The sequence below is a fragment of the Rhinolophus ferrumequinum genome, chromosome 5 (genome assembly GCF_004115265.2).
Source record: "Rhinolophus ferrumequinum isolate MPI-CBG mRhiFer1 chromosome 5, mRhiFer1_v1.p, whole genome shotgun sequence".
In the NCBI taxonomy this organism is placed as follows: domain Eukaryota; kingdom Metazoa; phylum Chordata; class Mammalia; order Chiroptera; family Rhinolophidae; genus Rhinolophus; species Rhinolophus ferrumequinum.
In genome coordinates this window covers 6,094,886-6,114,353 of record NC_046288.1, presented here as the reverse complement: position 1 = coordinate 6,114,353, position 19,468 = coordinate 6,094,886, and the positions used below count along the sequence as shown (strand labels likewise).

The 19,468-nt window shown below is 41.5% G+C and overlaps 1 protein-coding gene across 1 annotated transcript in view; it reads right to left on the bottom strand.

The window, feature by feature from the left end:
* Positions 1-19,468, bottom strand: part of CCNY (cyclin Y) — a 184,875-nt gene that overhangs the window by 61,331 nt on the left and 104,076 nt on the right. Inside the window, exon 2 of the mRNA XM_033106267.1 lies at positions 5,736-5,810. Coding sequence (XP_032962158.1) covers positions 5,736-5,810 — 75 coding nt within the window. The remainder of the gene's footprint in view (positions 1-5,735; positions 5,811-19,468) is intronic.

The following is a 19,468-nucleotide window of genomic DNA, read 5'->3' as shown; positions in this document are numbered from 1 at the left end:
CAGGACCACACATCTTCAGTGGTTAGACTCCCATCAGAGACACAGCTCCAAGGGAGAGGCCCAGGGGAGCAGAGCATGGAGAGCGCGGCCAAGCAGGAAGCCACAGCAGGCTGGCAGCAGGATTGGAAGAGTGACGGGGGTCACGGACATATGTGTTACCATGTTATATGAATTGGGAAGAAAAGAACGAAATCAGACCTTTTCTGACAGAAAATAAGTCTGATATGACTGACTAAGGTTCGACAATGAAGCCTAGCTTTGCCACCAAGGTCATATGAAGGACATGTAACATTCTGACAAAAACGTATTTAAATCAAAAGAAAAGCTGAGAACACTAGTTCAAAGGAAAAGCACAGGTGGGGATCTTTCATTGAACAGACATTTAAGTTCTTTCTATGGGTTACTCACTGTACATGGCATACAGATTTAAACGCATGAAAAACATGCAATAAATGACAGTCGCATGATGAGGGTCACAACTTCCACAGAGGGGTACGCAGACTGTAACGAGGTCAAAGGAATCAAGGAAGGAGTTCTGAAATGAACCACAGATTCATTTTCCAATGGCTCTTGAGTGCATAGGTTAAACAGGTGCCACCAATGAAAAGAGGAGCGGATGTAATTAAAGATTATTTGCATGTCCGGTAAAGCCTTTTTGGTGTACTTCCTAGAACCTACAAAAATGAGAAGCTACTATATAACTGGGTGAGAAACTCTTTTGCAAATCAAATGGATTCCAATTCCTTATTGTAAACAAAATTGAAGGAGAACAAGACTGAACTGTAGTTAGTTATTAGGAATTACTTTAGATGACAAATTCCTTAGAGATTTTTTGATATATAAATCAGATGGAATAGAAAGAATTCAGTGACATTACTATATCAAAACCACTTCTATCCCCTTCTATTTATGTAGATGAATGAAGTTCCTCAAGAACTACAAGAACAAAGAATTTAATGATGACGAGGGCCTCATTCTCGTAATATGTATTATTCATCCATAGAACATCTCAGTAAGAAACGTTTTCCTAAAAATTATTTCACTTTTCTATTTAATTACTCTTCATTCAAATTTTGATATGTTTGTGTTGTTTTGATCAACTGAGGGCTAATGGTAATAATGATGATACCTCAATCCAGATTTTATTTTTAACATTTAGACACTTCTAATTATAAAAAATAAAAAATTAAATTTAGGTCCACATGTTCATAGAAGTATGACAGTGTAATGACTTCTAGACATCAAAATATATTACATTAGGATGAAACTCTATGGACAAAATGGCAGGGGAATACAGCTTGAAGATAAAAAAAAAGGATGTGCAATTTCCAACTGTCAAAGAAGAACATGTTCGTACATTTTTAAATGATTGATGATTATCAAATCACTATGATATTGAGATTTTATTTGAAACATTTTTAAACATAAGGATAGTTTTATTTTAAAGTATCAATGTTTACAATGCATCAGAAATTATATCCTTTGATAGGATGAAAAATTTTTACAGTCAACATAAAAATGTGCGAGGGAGTTCATAGTTTTTCAAACTTGTTTTCCATGGTACACAGGAAAGATAATATGAAAATCACTGGTGTAAAAGCTTTGGGATCCTGTGGATTCTTCAATATCTAACTGCAAAAGTATTCCCTCTGGGACCTGATAAGCCACAGGGAAACACACAGAGTGACTGACAGGGAGCTGAAGAGAGGGGCATCCTGGAACAAGCACGCACAAGAGTGAAAAAGAGAACTGGGGACATAAAAACACAGAGAGGTGAGCACAGGAAAGGCATGGGACGCTCTGATGGAAGGGATCCCCAACAGGGCCCAGGTTTCGGCTACTGCTAAATGCCAGATGCATGGGGTACAGAAAGGTTGGTCCTCATGATGTACAAGTTCAACGCTGCCCAGGAACAAAAACATGACCCCAAACAAAGGAAGGCCACAAAACGTTTTTTAATTTCCGTATTTATGAAAGAATGTGTGAAGAAAACCATGGCTCATATTTTTGAATTTTAATGTTTCTACTTTGGCTTTAAATCACTCAAAGGACAGCGGATTTTATATCTTTAATTATTTCAAGAAACTCTTGAGAAACACACACACACTGTTTTATTTTCGTCCAAATTCTTTTTAAGGCAAAGAACCTCTAAAAACCATATTAATTAAAATTTAAAAAGATGTCGTTTGGCTGTTTTCTCCTGACACCTAAGGGTAGGTACTCTTCTTTGTAAAGAGTGAATTAAAATAGTACAGAAAAGGAAGACACTTGGAACGGCATTCCTTCCCACAAGCACAAGTGATAGTACCTTGAAGAGCCAAGCAGGCCAAGCGAACCATTTTCTCTCTCCCCGGGCAATTCCACCGCCACCCCTGCCCCACGAGGAACCCCTTCTTTGTTGAATGGCTCTCATACAAAGAAATTCTGCAATCACATCCCGTTTTTATGAAAAAGTGACTGACAGCAGAGAGTGTGGCTTGGGCAGAACCTCCCTAACTTCAGCGGTTGGGGGGTCTAATTAACAAGCATTCCGTGATCACTAAGGTATCTTTCCAGTCTTTGAACACTGAGAAAAGGGGCCACGGCCAGCCTAGATCTCTTTGATTATCAGAGGAAAGGAATTTAATAGTCAAGAAACTGCTAACGACTTAATGCAGGTACCATCTAAATCAGAATAATCAACAGTTGGCAGGTGGGGGGCACGGCAGACAGGGCTTGTTTGTCAGGCCACTGAATGGTGGGGAAGAGAGAGGACGAAGGGACTGCAGAGCAGAGCTGTCAAGGCAAGCGCACATGGCTGTGACCCCAGGCAGCAGCTGCCCTAACGTAACTCCTAACGTAACTGTCATCACCCCAGTAGCGGCCTCCTACCCACAAACCTACTCTAAACTGCGAAAGGACTACATCAGCCTGAAGAGGAGAGATCACCAGATTCAAAAGAAAGGGACCTAAAAGGTGCTGTGATTACATTTCTTCCCAATTAAAAAACAAACTGGGAGTCGGTGGGACCCACCGTTTTGAGCTGCTCTGGTACTCTTAGAAGTGTGTGTGTGGCAGGGGTGGGGCGGGGGCTGGGGGGAGTCTTTAAGCAAGTTGAAGCCAGCAAGCGACATAATCAGACCTGATTTGCAGGAAGTCTCTTCACCGAGCAGCAGCAGACATAGGACTGGAAAGGAAGAAGGTCAGAGGGCTGTCCAGAGGCTGCCGCAGTAACCCCGGTGAGAAATTATGTGCCTGAACTAAAGTGGCAGCAATGGGAATGGGAAAGAGTAGTCCCACTCAAGGGATATTTAAGAGGTGAAAATTAACAGACTGTCGATTACCTGGATGCAATGGTGCGCTGCCTTTAAAAAAAAAAAGAAAGAATGCCCTGAGATTTGTAGTAGTCGCCAATTTCCATGGTATCAAAACTCCCGTAATGGGGATGTCAAAGTCCCAGCGTGCCACTGAATTTGGCGTTTGGAAGAAATGTGCACCATCAGCTCCCACAAGCCCGTGAGTCAGCCCCGGCATCACTGCCAGGTGTGAGAATTGGGGAGAGAGAAGAGGAGGAGAAGTCAAGGCCATCCCTGACCTGGGGAGCTGAGCAGGGTGGGAAATGCAGGAGGTTAACTGCAGTTACCCAGCCTGTTTGGGACACACTGAGTTAGAGGAACCTGCAGCCCTCATTGGAAGGGTGCCCAGCCGGTCGCTGCATCTATGGCTTTCGAACGCTGCACAGAAAACTCTGGCGAGGCATCAGAGTTGGCATGGAAGCCACAAGGAAGCGTGTGCAGACCCAAAAGATAGGAGGGTAAAACACAGAACCCTAGGAAAACTAACATTAAAGGGATGAATGGAGAAAAAGTTCATTATGACATCTGAGAAGGACCTTCAAGGAGGGCTTCTCAGGACAAATTCCCCAAACAGCCAATTCTCTGGTAATCAATTCACCAAAGAATCAACTCATTAAAGTTATCCAATTAGTCCATTTTAGAAATCCATTTCTTTTAATTATTTATAAAGCAATTGTTCATTAGACGGACTTGTTTTCAGCAAATTGGCCTGTTTGAAGACAGAAAGCCAAAAAAGAAGGAACAGGGAATGGCAGCAAGCACTGCCTGAGGCCCAGGCTAGCCCTACCACACACCCTCCACAGAGTGTGGTGGTGGAGGATTCCAGTGGGTAGTGGATAGAAAGAGAAGAAGTCCAGATGGTACAGATGCTTTCACTAAACAGAGGAGAGAGGAACAGCTCAGAGAGGGTGTTGGGTATTTTTCCTTTTCTTGTGTTAACCTGTGAAACTCAAGTAGGTTTTACACGTTGAACGTAAACATGAAGGGTCGTGTTGAAGGGTCAGAGTAACTGATACCCTGATGTTCCAGAAAAGGAATCAAGAACGAGATCTGGAGCAGAGGTGACGGGGAATATACATACTTCCCTGACTCTTTCTGTTAGGTTAGACAATCACTGAATTTCCTTTCACCATGACAATCAAGGTATGCATCATCTACGTAGAGGCTCTAATGCAATTCCATGTGAATCTAGTAGAAATTTTTCAGAAAGATAGTGGTCTGAATTCACTGGAAGCAAGAACCAAACCTGAAAATATGCCAGCCATGTGACTTGTTTTTATAGCACTATCATTCAATGCAAAAGAAATGGTTGATTCTCATTTTCCATCATCCTAAACCCTCATCCCCACTGTCCCTTTCCTTCCCTTGAATATCCTACCACTCCCAATGGATTCCCACTTTACCAGGCCAAGAAAAAAAAAAAGTTTTATTTTTAACGAATACATTCAAAACTTACAAGTATTTAAAGCCTACGATGCTTTATTCTTACTTTCGAAAACACTGATTTTTTTATAAATGCACCAAATTCTCTAAAATCAAGTTAGTGGCCTGCTAAATTAAAGGTCACCAATATTATATCAGCATTATACCATGTCAAAATTGTTACCTAACCATTATTAAGGAGTTACCAGTTCTTATAATGAATTTATCGTCTTAAATATGTTGGATTATTTTCTAGTCAATTCACGATCTCCTCTAAATTAGAGTTTAGCAATTTGCCAAAAGAGACAGGGATAGAATCACACAGGACTCTAGCAATATAATATAAGATCTTGGTTACTACATGACAATATAACACATTTCTCCTGCTACTCTCTTCTGTAGGAATCCACTGAGCAGGTTCATCTTCGCTGTACTATGTAAGTTTTCCCTCTCCTTTGTAGCCAACGCCCAGGGAACAGTGAGATAAGCCAGGTGCGGAAAAGAGTGAAAACCCCCCAGGAGAAATTCCCCACACACCCGGGACAAAACACAAAGACTGCAGAAAAAACCCATCAGTCAAAGTTTGGCTAAAAGATCTACCCCAGTGTACAGGTTCAATTCCACTCTCAAATGACATAAAGATAATGATGCTTTAAGGATTATATTTGCTTTCTTTCACATACTATCTGAAGAAACAAACACTTCTGATCTTTAAAGAATTTAGGCAGATACCAATTCTTTTTTTCACTTCACTTTTTTGGTTTTTGTTTTATTTATTTATTATTTATTTTTGTTGCTGTTCAGATATCAATTCTTAAAGGAAAATTTCTGACTCTCAGGGTAGAAACTACTGCTGCAGAATGTACACAGCTGATTACCTTGAGAAACACATCTAGTGGAAAATCAAGACTTAGGCTAGTTATCAACATGGGCCTTTTTAAAAAAAAAAAAAAAAAGAAACATAAATTAGTAACCTACCGTCCGTCTGAGATTTACTGAGGAATATTGTGCTGGCCCGAGGATGGTCTGAAGGATTGAATTCCATGTTCAAATCTTTAAAGAAAGAAAAAGAACATACATGAATCTGATAAGTAAGGAGAGACAAGATTCATTTTCATTTTTCTCAACCCTAAATTGCTAATACATTTAAGGATTCTGAAAAATACCTACAGTTATAATTTAATAGACTCTTCTAGGTTCAATTGAGAACACTGCTATTTAGAGATCTGAGAAATTCATACATCAAAATTAGACACCTGGCTAGAGATTTATTAGCCTAAAACTACATTTGCTTTTTAAAAGTCTACTCTATACCTACAATACTACAAAATAGCAGGACAGAGTTATAACATGCAGTTAAAGAGAGTTATGTGTTACAACTGACTCATCTGAACTCTACAGTTAAGCGAGTGGTAGTTCCTTGTTAAAGGTAATGAAACATAGTATATTTCAGCTTTCAGTCAAATCAGCAACCATACACTCTGCTTAGATTGATATTTTTTGAAAAAGCAAAACTTTCCCTTTAGAACAAAGGCTGCAAATTGGCCATCTGTGGGTATAATCTGGGTCATGGACGCGTTTTGTTTGATCCATGCATTTTCTTTTCATTTTTTTTTTTTAATTAGAGGCAACATATAATAATTTTTACATTTCAAACATGTATCACAAAGAAAAAAATACGTATTTCCAGCTTCTCTTGAGAAATCAGATGTTCAGCCCCATCGGGCCCCACAATGGTCCTCCTCTGCGGGAGCACGGCCGGCCCGACAGGTGGAACCTACGGCTCCCATGCCCGGGGCTCAGGACTCTCGCTTCCGGACACTCACCAGGTGCTGCTCCATGAACATTTGGTTTTGTAATCCCTGCCTCAGAACAATCTCCAATGGCTACAGCCTTGTCAAGGAAGGTATGTAAACAATATAGAATCCCAAAATAAAAAAGCTTTTCCAGTGACCAAAAAAAAAAAAAATTGATGCCATAGGGAAAGAAAGGGTAAGCAAAATAATTTAGAAGGAAGAGAGACCAAAATTATTGAAAAGTTAGACTACTTTTCAAATCTGCTTCTAGCATCAGAATGAAAACTATTTTGAATTCAACTATTTCAATAAATTTGCAAAGACCAACACCAATAAAAACAGTATCTAGTCTTAGCTTTACTAGATCACAGATAAAAGGAAAGAAAAAACAAGGACAGTCATTTATACACTTGAGGCAAAACCTAATCACTTATTCACAGAGACTTATTCTCAACAAGGCTTTGAAGTGAAGCAATTTTTCCTACATCAGCCAATGGCTCACTGAATATAACTCCGGACCTCTCACTGGGTGCTTGATTAAAGAAATGCCTATTGAATCTTAAATGCTATGTCAATTATCTGGTCCTTCTTCTGTGACAACTATTAAGACACCTCAGAGCTCTCTTGCCTGTGGCCATTGGACCCCCTCCCAGAAGTCAGGAAGACACACACGCCGCCACCAATGTGAGTCTCCCCATCAGCACTATCCATGTGCTGTAGGAACTCGTGAGGAGAAGCTACCAGTGTGGAGGGACCCCCGAGTGGAGGTGCCCTCATCCTGCCAGCAGCCGCTGTGTGTCTTCTCTACACACTTCCGGGTCTAAACAGAATCATGGGGGAAAGAGGAGGTTGACTGCATGTTCCATGTGGAACCCAAGCAGCAGGAATCATGTGTCACACTGTCCCTAACAAGTTTGACATGAGGAAGATATTTTCATATTTCCTCTATGACCAAGTCATAACCCGAGGTCTGATTCTAATGCTCACTGTGTCACAGGTGGTTTCCTGCACGGCTGACAAGCCTCGTATCATCTCTACGCAGTTCAGTGATACACAGCAAGTCATGAAGCTTTCACAGGCGCCTTCAAGATCAGGGTGTGACACGATACTCACAGATGAGCTGAGTGAAACAGAGGTGTCGAGCTGGGTGGTAATAGAATTGGACCAGAACTCTGGTCTCCAGCTGGAATTCCAGAGCTTTTCCCACAATCCCTGTTCGGCCACATCTTGCCTCAGATCCCAAATGCCTTAGAAGTACTAGAACCTGAAAGAAGATGAAGGCAAAGGAAAATCCAGAAGCCCCTAAAGATGAGTTCACTCAATCTTTCCCAAGTTCTCCCTGGAATTTAAATTTTGGGATCTAGATCCTAGATGAGATAACCAGGAAGTTTACACACACACACACACAAAGAAACCAAAGAAATCTCTGCTTCTGGACACAAGAGTATGCAGTCCTGCTGAGGAACATAGAGATCACAGTAATTTTTATTTGAAAGCACTCCGAGATGTTTATACAGTTGACGGGGCAACATTCATGAGTTGCCAGGACACTGCTTAGACAAAAAAACGAAAACATTTAACAACAGGCTGGCTTGCATTTCTTCAATCCTAACCTACATTATAGTCCATAACTACAGAGTGCAAAGTAATAAAACTCTACACCAGGTACAAGCTGACGGGCTAACTTTGACAGGTTCCTCTGAGTAACCATTAATGTGAAGATGGGCCAACCACAGAACCCAGCTGATCTAGCACTGATTTAAATATCAAAATTGCAGAGTACAACAGGTACCAGAAATTGCCAGGTGTTTCCTACAAATCAAGCTTAAGAGAGCAGCCCCAGATCTTGAGGAGAAATATGGTAATTACAGTACGTGCTTTGGTAAGGGAACTCCAAATGTTCAGGGAACAAAAAAAGGCAGCACTGTCACAAGCAAAATAAACCTGTCGTATCACTCAAACTTACACTTTTAAGTCAAGTGTGACAAAACTGCTACTTTAGCCATAAAGAAAAAAAATCCATGTACTGCAGAATCAGGGGAAATGATGCCCCAAATGAGTTGGAACACAGCTGGAGGAGTGCAGTGGTCTCAGTTCGGCTCAATGATGTTTCTGAATGGCAAGAAATTCATGGAATATCAAGTTTAAAATTAGAGGTTACAGATGAAATAAACTCCACTGCTAACGAATGCTAACCACTCTGCTGGTCAGTTGTAACTGACAGTATTCTACCTATTTTGAATTCATAATCTAAACATGAATTGTTTATCTCATCTGTAATCTCTAATTTTAAGCTTAACTGTTTGTATAACCCTCCCTGAATCCATCCACCACATTAAATACTCCTCACCCCCTCTGCAAACCCCTCCTGGAAATTCACACGGCCCCAGCCCTCCCCTCACACCCGCCTTCCCGGGGGCACACAGGTCTGACTTTTCCCACCGGCCCCCATCAAGCTCTTGAAGTACCTAATGTGCTAATTTATCCAGAAAAAATAAAAACTTGTAAGATTTAAATATTTACCAGGCGGGATGCCTTTTAGTTGTCATTTTAGCAGAGACCACTTAGTGAAAAGAGTGCAGCCCCACCGCCGTATTTCCATCCCTGAGAGCAGCCCTGCAGAGACAGGATGGCCAGTGACACCACACGCGGCCGGCCGAGCAGCTCTGCTCAGCTGCTTGGAGGGCGCGGAGAACGGGAAGACGCAGTTCATCCTACACACAGTCAATGGAGTCAGCGAGACAAGAGGAAGTACGTGACACCATCAGAGCACAGAGCACGGTAAATAAGAAAATATCTGACCAAATCCTATGAGCCAGAGGAACAGGGTACTGAAGACAAAACAGCTTAAACAAAGCACTGGACTCTTTCCTGGAGTCAAAAATTTATGCTGCTTCGCCCCCCACCCCCCCGCCTCCCAAGGCCATTCGACTGAATTCAGTTAAGTTGAACAAACACGCACTGAGTCTCTACTCTTTGCCAGGTATTGTGTTTCAGTCCTGCTGATGTCAAAAGATAACTTTGGGATGGTAACATCTAGGTCTTTACCTTCTTATTATCTCCACCAACTATTCCATGGTCATAAAGAATGCACTCTTGGTTTTTTAAAGGCTATCGTCCATTAATGGCGAGACAAAACACATATTTAGATTACTTCAAAATGTACCATGTTATTTCTATCACATATTTGCCTTTCATAATTACCTTGTAATGAAGTATATTTGCATTTTATTAGATACCATGAGTTTGAATACCGGGGGGTTTGTCAAGGCTGGTCCAAACTGCCATGGTTTTCCCACGTTCCCTCAACAATCAATCCATCAAAGAGCATCTCCTAGGTGCCAGGTGCTGCTGAGTTCCACATACTGAGGACAAAGAACAAAACTGCTCAAGACCCTCCTCTAACAGCACCTTTCTAAGTTGAAGGTGTGAAGAACCAGTGCAGAAAACACAAAGAATGAAAACCCGTCAAGAATACTCTATAAATTCTATAACCCACATACAGAAAGCTGAAAATCAACTATCCTAGAGTTCTAGGAATCACTGATTCCCCAAAAAGAAGCTAAAATGATGGAGTACAAATAACGCATTTTATAAAGTAAAAGATCTAGATCTGAATGCACCTTTGCTAGCTCCACGGCTTTGAGCAAACTGCCCCACCATTCTGGGTTTCATTTTCCTCATGTATAAAGTGGGTGAATAACACCTAATTTAGAGGCCTGCTATGAAGATTAGAAGTTATGTACATAATAAAACCATATGCAGATGTCTGCCACAATTAGGTGCCCCATAAATAATGGCTATTATTCAGAGTACTAAAAAACATTATGCCACAGCATCCAGCTCAGTGCTAAAGACATAAAACTCTCAAAACTATACGAGCTATGATTAAAAAATATGGTGAATGTTTACATTTTTAAAAAATTGTAACAGTAAAAGACACATTGCCACTAATCCCCCTCAAAATACTCCCCCTCGCTTTGAACACACTTATCCCATCATTCTTGCCACCTTCTGAAGCAGTTCTGGAAGTCCTCTTTCGTGAGTGTCTTTAGTTGAGCTGTCACAGCTGCCTCAATGTCCTGAATCATTTTGACTTTGGGGAAGAGCCAGAAGTTGCACGGTGCCAGATCCAGTGAATAAAGTGGATGAAGACATACCGTAATGTTTTTATTTGACAGAAATTGCCATATACCAGAAGCGATGTGTGACATGGAGCACCGTCATGATGGAGGATGAAGTAAAGACACGAAAGTACTTCCAGAACTGCTTCAGAAAGTGGCAAGAATGATGGGATAAGTATGGTCGAAGCAAGGGGGAGTATTTTGAGAAGGATTAATGGTTATGTGTCATTTACTGTAATAAATTTTTTTAAATTTAAACATTCACTACATTTTGTGACCACACCTCATATGTTGAGCTTAGAGACACTAAAGATGATGTAAAAGCATCATTATGCAATTTCTATTCTCTATAGAGTGCTGGCTGGAAATTCATGTCTAAAACTTCAGTGCTTCATACTCCTGATATAGATTTGTCTACCTCTTACAAAAAAAGACCAAATGATCCATAATGACAAGATGAACTGGCCTCTGAGGCAGGGATACTTTAGAGACAAAGGCAGTTTTAAGAAACGTTATGGAATCCCTTGAATTGACTTCAGCCTAATACTTAGGAAGCAGAGTTTGAACCGTTGCTTTTTTAGGATGATGACGCCTAATAAGACACCCAGTCAAATTAAAATATTAATAGAACGGTTCATTCTAAAAGTCTATTGCCAGACTTTCAGATGATAACGAAAACATTCAGCCACACGGCTTTCATGCTTCAATCCATGTTTCATACAGTCCATGTTTTAGCTGAGTACAAAGTATGATAGGATCCCTTTATTCGAAATTGAAAAAAATCAAACAGCATACTTGCTACCCAGTATAATTTAGCAGTATTGTCCTTTGCCAGGTAAACTAATTTTCTTCTGTCCTTTGACAGATGTCGCAGTATCAGAGATCCACAAATGGCGTTTGAACCAGAGCCAATATTATAAAGGATCCATAAAATAAAATAATGCCTAGGATCAGCAGGAGTCATTATGGATTGGAAAACAGAAAAGTTCAGCAAAGCCTGAAATGTGCTGGATGGACAGAAGAGGAGACACGAAAGACAACCTGCACAAAACAGAAACTTCCCACCTTCCACCTCCTTTCTCTGCACTGCCCAGCCCCAAGATGATGAGTTTCCTGTCTTTAGACAAATATTTGACATGGTCAAAATCTCAAACTTTTAATTTCAATTTCAATTTCACATTTCTAAATCTGAATATGATCTGCAAGACAATGATGAAATCAACAAATAAAACCTGTTAATTTTAAATCAGATTAGTTTACTTTTATTTTTTAGTTACTACTGTCCCCACTACCTGAAAATCAGTGATTTCCTCATTCATTAGTGCCCACGAGACCAAAATCCAGAGCTTGGCCCCACTGGTTTGCTCCACGAGGCTGCGGCGAGCCCTAATCCCCGCAGCCTGCCGTCAGCATCCTATTTATACAACCACTATTGCTGTGGCTGTGGCAGCAAACCAATGGTACTAAAAGTCCAGCTCATTCTAAAGCCATCTTTTCTACAATCACTGATTGCAAGCTTCTTCTTTACAATTACACTCACACACTTGGATTTAGTTATTTTCTATTATCACTCTCTACTTTCAGCTGCCTGCGCCCCTTAGGGTGACCCGTGTGTGCGGCTTTGTGAGTGTGTCTCTGGGTCCACACATTACCCGTGCCAGGCCTCCAGGTATGACTCGTGCCCAATGTATGTGTGTCTATGTGCATCTCTGCATGCAAATACGTCTGACTCTCAACCATACGCTCTCTCACCGTGTCTCTACCCTTCAACCTATCTATCTGCCTCTCCATCTGTCTTTCCAACCTGTCTTTCAGTCCTTCTTCCACTCACTCTTTTTCGCTCCTCGTGTTTGTCTGTTTCCTCTTTCCCTCCCACCCCTCTCACCAGTCCTTCCACTGTCTTTTTCTAATATTCCATTTTAAGACGAACCAAAGGCGACAGAGAAAGATCTTAATGTTAAGACTAAAGACAGACTGTTCCGCCAACATGGCAGACTAGATAACCTAAAAGCTCTCACACTACAAGCACTTAGAAATCTGAGATAAAATATAAGTCATCCTTTTAAATGCCTCCAAGAGCGTGGCAAGGAAGAAGGGAAATGACCTGAGGCCCTAAGCTAAGACAGAATCGGCAGGGCAGGCGCTAGCCAGCAGTGTGTGCTGGGTCTTGGGTTTCAACCAAGGTGGCCGTACATCCTGACTTACACCTATCATCCTGGCATAATTACTAATTCTAACCTCCTTTACTTAAAAGTGCCTTGGAAGTCACTTTATTTTAATGTCCTGCAGGACAGGAAATCAGTCCTTCGAGTGGACAGGTGGTGGAACTGATGCTTTTACATACACCTGGAACCCTAAAAAGGGCTACAATCTCAACAAAACCTGAACTACAAAAAAGTTATGAACCCAGATGTAAAAAAGAAGCTGGGCTGGGAGGGGGGAAAAGTCTCCCAATCCCCCAGTAATTGGTAACCATGCGTCTGGCTGTTATCTCTAATATGGTTTTGGGAGTTCTACTCTACTTTATATGTGTAGTTCAGGAAATCCCTGGACAAGAAATTTACGCCAAATGAGTCTCATGCCAGTGATAGCCCCAGGTGCTTCGCGGAAGTTACTGGACAGTCTTCCCTCGGTGTCCGCAGGGCACTGGCTCCAGGAACTGTTGATACCAGATTCCTCAGATGCTCAAGTCCCTTCTATAAAACGGCACAGTATTTGCATGTAACCTACGCACATCCTCCCATCTACTTTAAATCATCTCTAGATTACCTATAATACCTACTAGAATGTAAATGCTATGTAAATTACTATTATACTGTATTGTTTAGGGAATGACAAGAAGAAAAAAGTCCGCACATGTTCAGTGCAGATGCCACTATCGTGGGCTTAACTACGTGCTGCTTGTTCACAACAACATAATTTTTTCTAATATTTTCGATCTGCGGTTGGTTGAATCCCCAGATGTGGACCCCACGGATATAGAACCTATGGATACAAAACCCATAGATATGGAAGGACAACTGTAAACCACTCTGGAAAAGCCTGCCTCCCAGAACTCCACCAGACTATGCCTCTAAAGACAGCATCACCATCCAAAATGACAGGACACAGAAGGAAACAGCCTTTATAAGCAAGAGTCAAGAGACATAACCAACAGCAAGATTCGGCCCTAAAGAACTTGGGATAAAGGAAAAATGGGATAGAGACCATAAAATAAATATATGCACAATTTTATGTGCTAATTAAACATATAAAGAAATAAAAGATATACAAACATAAGGTAAAAATCAAAAGGCAGTTTTGGAAAAAAAGCCATGTCTGTATCTACAAGAGATAAACAAGAAATAAAGAGAAAGGAATCCAAGCACCAACACTATAGAACGTCATCAACATGTAAGAGAAGAGAGCAAGAGAATAAGAAAGGAACAGAGAAGAACTACAAAAACAATCAGAAAACAAATGGCAATAACTACATACCTATCAATAATGACTTTAAATGTAAATGGAGTAAAATGCTCCAATCAAAAGATGAATGGATAAAGAAAAGGTGGAATACACACACACACACACACACACACACACACACGGTGCCAAAAAATGTACACACATTTTAAGAAAAGAAAAACTGCATTAATTGTAATACTCAATATATAACAAAACATGAATACAAGTCACGTTTGACTTCTGCAATTACAAGAGGTGCTCAAAGTGGTTGCCATCAGTGTCCAGACACTTCTGATTACGGTGAACTATTGCTTGAGTACAGATAACATCTCTTAAGATGTGTATACATTTTTTTTGGCAACCTTGTGTGTATGTGTGTGTGTGTGTGTGTGTGTGTGTGTGTATGTGTTTATGTATATGTATACTGGGGTGCCAAAAAAAACATATACACATGACTTATATTCATCTTTTGTTATCAGTATATTCTGAGTATTACAATTTTAATAGTTTTTTCCTTTCTTAAAATGTGTGTACATTTTTTAGGCACTCTCTTTATATACAATGGAATATTACTTGGCCATAAAAAAAATGAATGAAAACTTACCATTTGGGATAATATGGATGGATTTACAGGGTATTAAACTAAGTGAAATAAGTCAGAAAAAGACAAATACCGTATAAGCTCACCTATATGTGGAATCTAAAAACCAAAATAAATAATCAAAACAAAAAAACTTCATAGATACAGAAAAAAAAAAACTGATGGTTGCAAGATGGGAGGGGAGTTGGGGGGCTGGATGAAAAAGGTGAAGGGATTAAGTACAAATTGAAAATAACAAAATAATCACAGGGATGTAAAGTAAAGCATAGGGAATACAGTCAATAATGCTGAAATAATTATATATGGTGTCAGGTGGGTGCAAGACCTAGCGGGAGGATCATTTTGTAAATGAAACAAATGTCTAACCACTATACGGTACACCTGAAACTAACATAACATTAAATGTCAGCTGCAACTAAAAATTTTTTTTAATTAAAAATAACAGTCATTGAAATCTAAAACTTCAGAGATGGGTTAAATTGCAGATTAGACACATGTGAACACAGAACTGGTACCCTGAAAAACAGATCTGAGGAAATCATTTAGAATGAAGCACAGAGAGATAAACAGCTGCAATGTAAAGGATGAAAAAGTCAGGATAAAAAGGACTATGGGCAAACCCCTCCATAACGGCTGATAAAGGCTCCATAACGGCTGATAAAGGCTCCGTGCCACAACCCTACATCAATCCTCACACCTACTGGTGAAACATCAGGTGCATTCACCTTAGGTTAGGAATTAGGCTGAGGGGGATCCAGCCACCTTCAATTCAACGTTGTATGGGAAGGGGTAAGAAAAACATAAAAGGAATTTATCGGATTGGAAAGAAAAGTGTTATGTGCATATAATTGTCTACTTAGAAAATACAAGGGGCTTTACAAATCTATTGGCACTATATGCAATACAAATTAACGTACAGAAATTTGTTTCATCCTTTTAGCTTTGTAATAGTGCTCAGCTAAAGGAGTAGCACCATCTCTTTTACCCTCGGGATGTTTAGGGATGTTTAGAAATGTGTGGGGACGGTCTGTTACCACGTCCCACACAACAAGGAACCGTGACTGAGAGACAGTGTGGCCTAGGGCAATACATAATTAGCAAACGTGATAATGATAATATGAAAAAGACCCAATTTACTGAGCCACGAAAAAAGGATCACTAAATTTAACAAAAGATGTATAAGATCTTCTATGGAAAACTATAGAATTTTATAGAGCTAACATAAATATACCTGTCTACGTGTAGATATTCTACATGTACACATGTACACTCATATGCACACACAATGACTCGCGCTCACACGCGTCCCCATTCGGCATCGTCCTACCCTGTGTTGGGCCCTGTGCTGCGTGCAGAGCTGGGACATGACAGGCTAGGTCCCCACTCACAGAATTTATCAGTCTGAGTGTTTGAAAGTTTAAAGATTATCACGCTGCCTGGTCCCAGTTCACATTACAAACTAATCCCTTTCACTTTAAAACTGAAGGCTCACGGGTGGCTTTTCCAGGATATGACTCATTCTAACACTGCTCCGCTGTGAGCACTTTGCTGACGGCCACCACATCCACTGGAGGTCAGGCAAGGAAGGGCACGTATTGTACAAGGTTAGGAGCAGTCAATGTGCCACGAGGGAGCGGGGGTGGGGGGCAGTAAGAACAATCAGGGCAGTGCTGGTCCCTGCTCACTGCTGTATTAGATTTAATGGAAGCACAGGTGCAAGTTGACACATCCAAGAATATTTTATTATATCCGTGGTATTGGGGACACACAGACTCTCACTGGCTCAGGTGTTTAGGCCTCACTGCTGTGCACAGCGGGCTGGCCTTGTTCCCCACTTCTCTGTGCCTTACACTCTGCGCCACCACACAATATCCTACCAGTTTTCCTGAGTTTGATTAGACCATCCCCTCTGGCAGGAACCGCCCTCTTTAGTTTGGCCCATCCGGTCACTCCTGCTCCGACCTCCAGCCCAGGCCATGGCTTATGGTTCCTGGAAGAACTCCTGACTCATTCAGGTCGCTCACTTGCCCTTTCCCACTTAGTGCATGCCTGTGATGTCCCCATAACCAGTGGCTAGAATGCATGTCCCCCCCAATGTGTACTGATTACATAAAGGTCAGGCAATGCATTCAAATGTCTTCTGTATGCCACCAAGGAACTGATATTTCAGAGACATTTCCCCACCATCACGGAGCTTCTATCCACTGCCATGGGCACACACACACACATTTCCCCAAATAATCCTTAAACGATGCAGAATGCAGTAAGGGAGACACTGGTGGGAAGCGCCCCAGGCTTTACTGGTAGAGCAGAGGTGACTTCCTAGAACAGATGAGATTTCAGTGGGCCTGACAGTTGGATTTTTTTTATTTGAAGGAAGCTGCTCAGAGGCGGGTGCATTGCAGCGAAAAGGAAGCGGATGGGCGAAGGCACATGGACAGAAAAAATCCTTATTAGGGGACAGCGAGGAGACAAGCATGGCGAGACTAGACAGTTCGGAAAGAAAACCCAAGGGTAGGAAAGCAGGAAAGGGAGAGTCAGGCCAAACTGTGGGAAGCCCTGAGAGCCGGATCCTGACGCTGTGTTTCTCCTGTGAAGGAAGAGGGACACGCCACGGAGGATGTTTCAAACCACTGCAATTTAACTGCTGGTGTTGAGAGTCAGAAAGACATCTACTGAGAAAAAACTGAAGGTGAAATGACAAGTTTAAATTCAAAAAAAGGAGAAAGAAAAATCATGCATCAGATAAATTAAATGGACAACAACTGGTCTGCCCTGCCATCAGATTATTACATATATATTGCAGTACTTAAGTCCCACCAGAGAACAGGATAAAAAAATGTGGAATTAAAAGGTAAAAGACTGAATTCTGGTGTCTGCTTGGCCACTTGAGAAAATCATGTTTCTTCTCCCAGTCTCCATAAAATGAGGACAATGACACTGGTGGCCTCGCGGGGTCCTGTGACGATCAGGGACAATGCAGGGTGAAGCCTGAGGGGTTCGTGGGCCCCACACAAAGGCCAAGTGGGTCTTCATTCCCTGGAGTCAGCACCGCCTGACGACGGGCCTTGTGTACAGTGTTCAAATGCTCAATCGTTAATAAAACAAGCTGGTTAACGGGAATAATATAAAAGAATGATCAAGGGAAGGAGCTCTGCTCAACGACGTAAGGAAAGAAAAAACAAGAAAATATGGCAAGGATCAACCATTAACTCAAATATAGACTAATTCTAAGAGAAAGAATCTCCTAGCAACCAGCCTCTCCTGAGAGGCACGAATTAGCACTGTCATTGAAATACGAAAACAACACTTGGATCACTGCTATTTTTAATACCAGGCAAATAACTAGGTCTTTTAAGTACAGGCAATATTGATAAAATCTGCAGCTGTACATAGCTAAATGTCCGAAATGACACCCTGAAAGCCAATAAAGAGACATCTGAGTCCTCTGTCATTACTTACTTAATTCAACAGTCAACAAATTTTTTATTGTGAATCAACTCACGTAGGCATTGTGTGCAGGAAATACAATGGTGCACAACCCTGTGGACCCCCAGAGTTTAAAGTCTGGGGCGGGATGTGAAGCAGAGAAGTCAGCCAGCATTAACAAGTGTTTTTACTATGAGAGAACCAAGGAGAGAGACCCGAGGCTTGCTAGAAGAGTAGGTTAGTTAGCCAAGCAAAAGTGGAAGAGAGGAAGGGTATTTAAGGCAGAAGAACCAGTATATAAAAGACAGAGAGAGAGAGAGAGAAAGAGAGAGAGAGAGAGAGAGAGAGAGAGAGAGAGAGAGAGAACACCAGATCTTTAAGACGCACTGTAGAATATGTAAGAGTATAAAGGGCGGAAGTGGTAAGAAAAGGGGAAGGGGTCGTGGAAGAGTTGGGGTTTTATCTCATAGGCCCAGGGGGTCACTGAAAGAGTAGAGTGACAGGATCAAATACACACTGAAGAAAAGTCATCATGGCTGCACGTAGGAGAAAATGAACCAAAGGAGGACATGAGTGGAGGACAGGTGATCAGGAAGGAAGACGGCTGAGGGAAGCGGATAGCCTTGAAGATGCTACACCAAGTGACGAGATCATGCCAGGACAAGCACAGGAGGCTGACAAGGACTCTAGTGGCTGGCAGAGGCCACGCACAGAGATCAGGCACAGAGGAAGGAAGGAGCAGGGAAGACACGCGGCTGGGTTTAACCCCCCTCCAGTTATTCCAATTAAACCCTATGCACGAAGAGCTGTGCCGCTGCCTTCAACCGCTCGCCTTTCCCATTTCCTAGTCCCCTTCCCTCCAGCCCCAACAAGCTCACCTGTGACCCTCGGCACACGGGAGGCGCGCCTGGCCAGGGCAGCAGGGCCTGCACCTGTCTGCCCGCTAATTACTCGGAACCATCCGTGATGGTCAGTGTGTCACTCACGACCTTCCACAAACGATTTTCTTTGTTGATGACCAGGGAGGAGGAGGTCAATTACACGGATTTACTTCCCAAACCAGGCTTCCAACTGCTTATTTTCAAGCAAATGATGGAAAATGTTCAGCTCTGAAAATGTTTGTCATTTGCTTATAGCCAAACGTTCTCAAAGAAGCTTTTGAAATTTGTTTCCCTTTTCTTTCCCGGTTAAGGATGTGACGCCTAATTTAATCATTTTAACTATTTGAATCAATCTTTTTAAAAGTTCTGCTTTAACATGTACTTCTGATGTCGTGGTAGGTGATGTCATTTGTTTCCAACTGTAATCTGGTAGCTT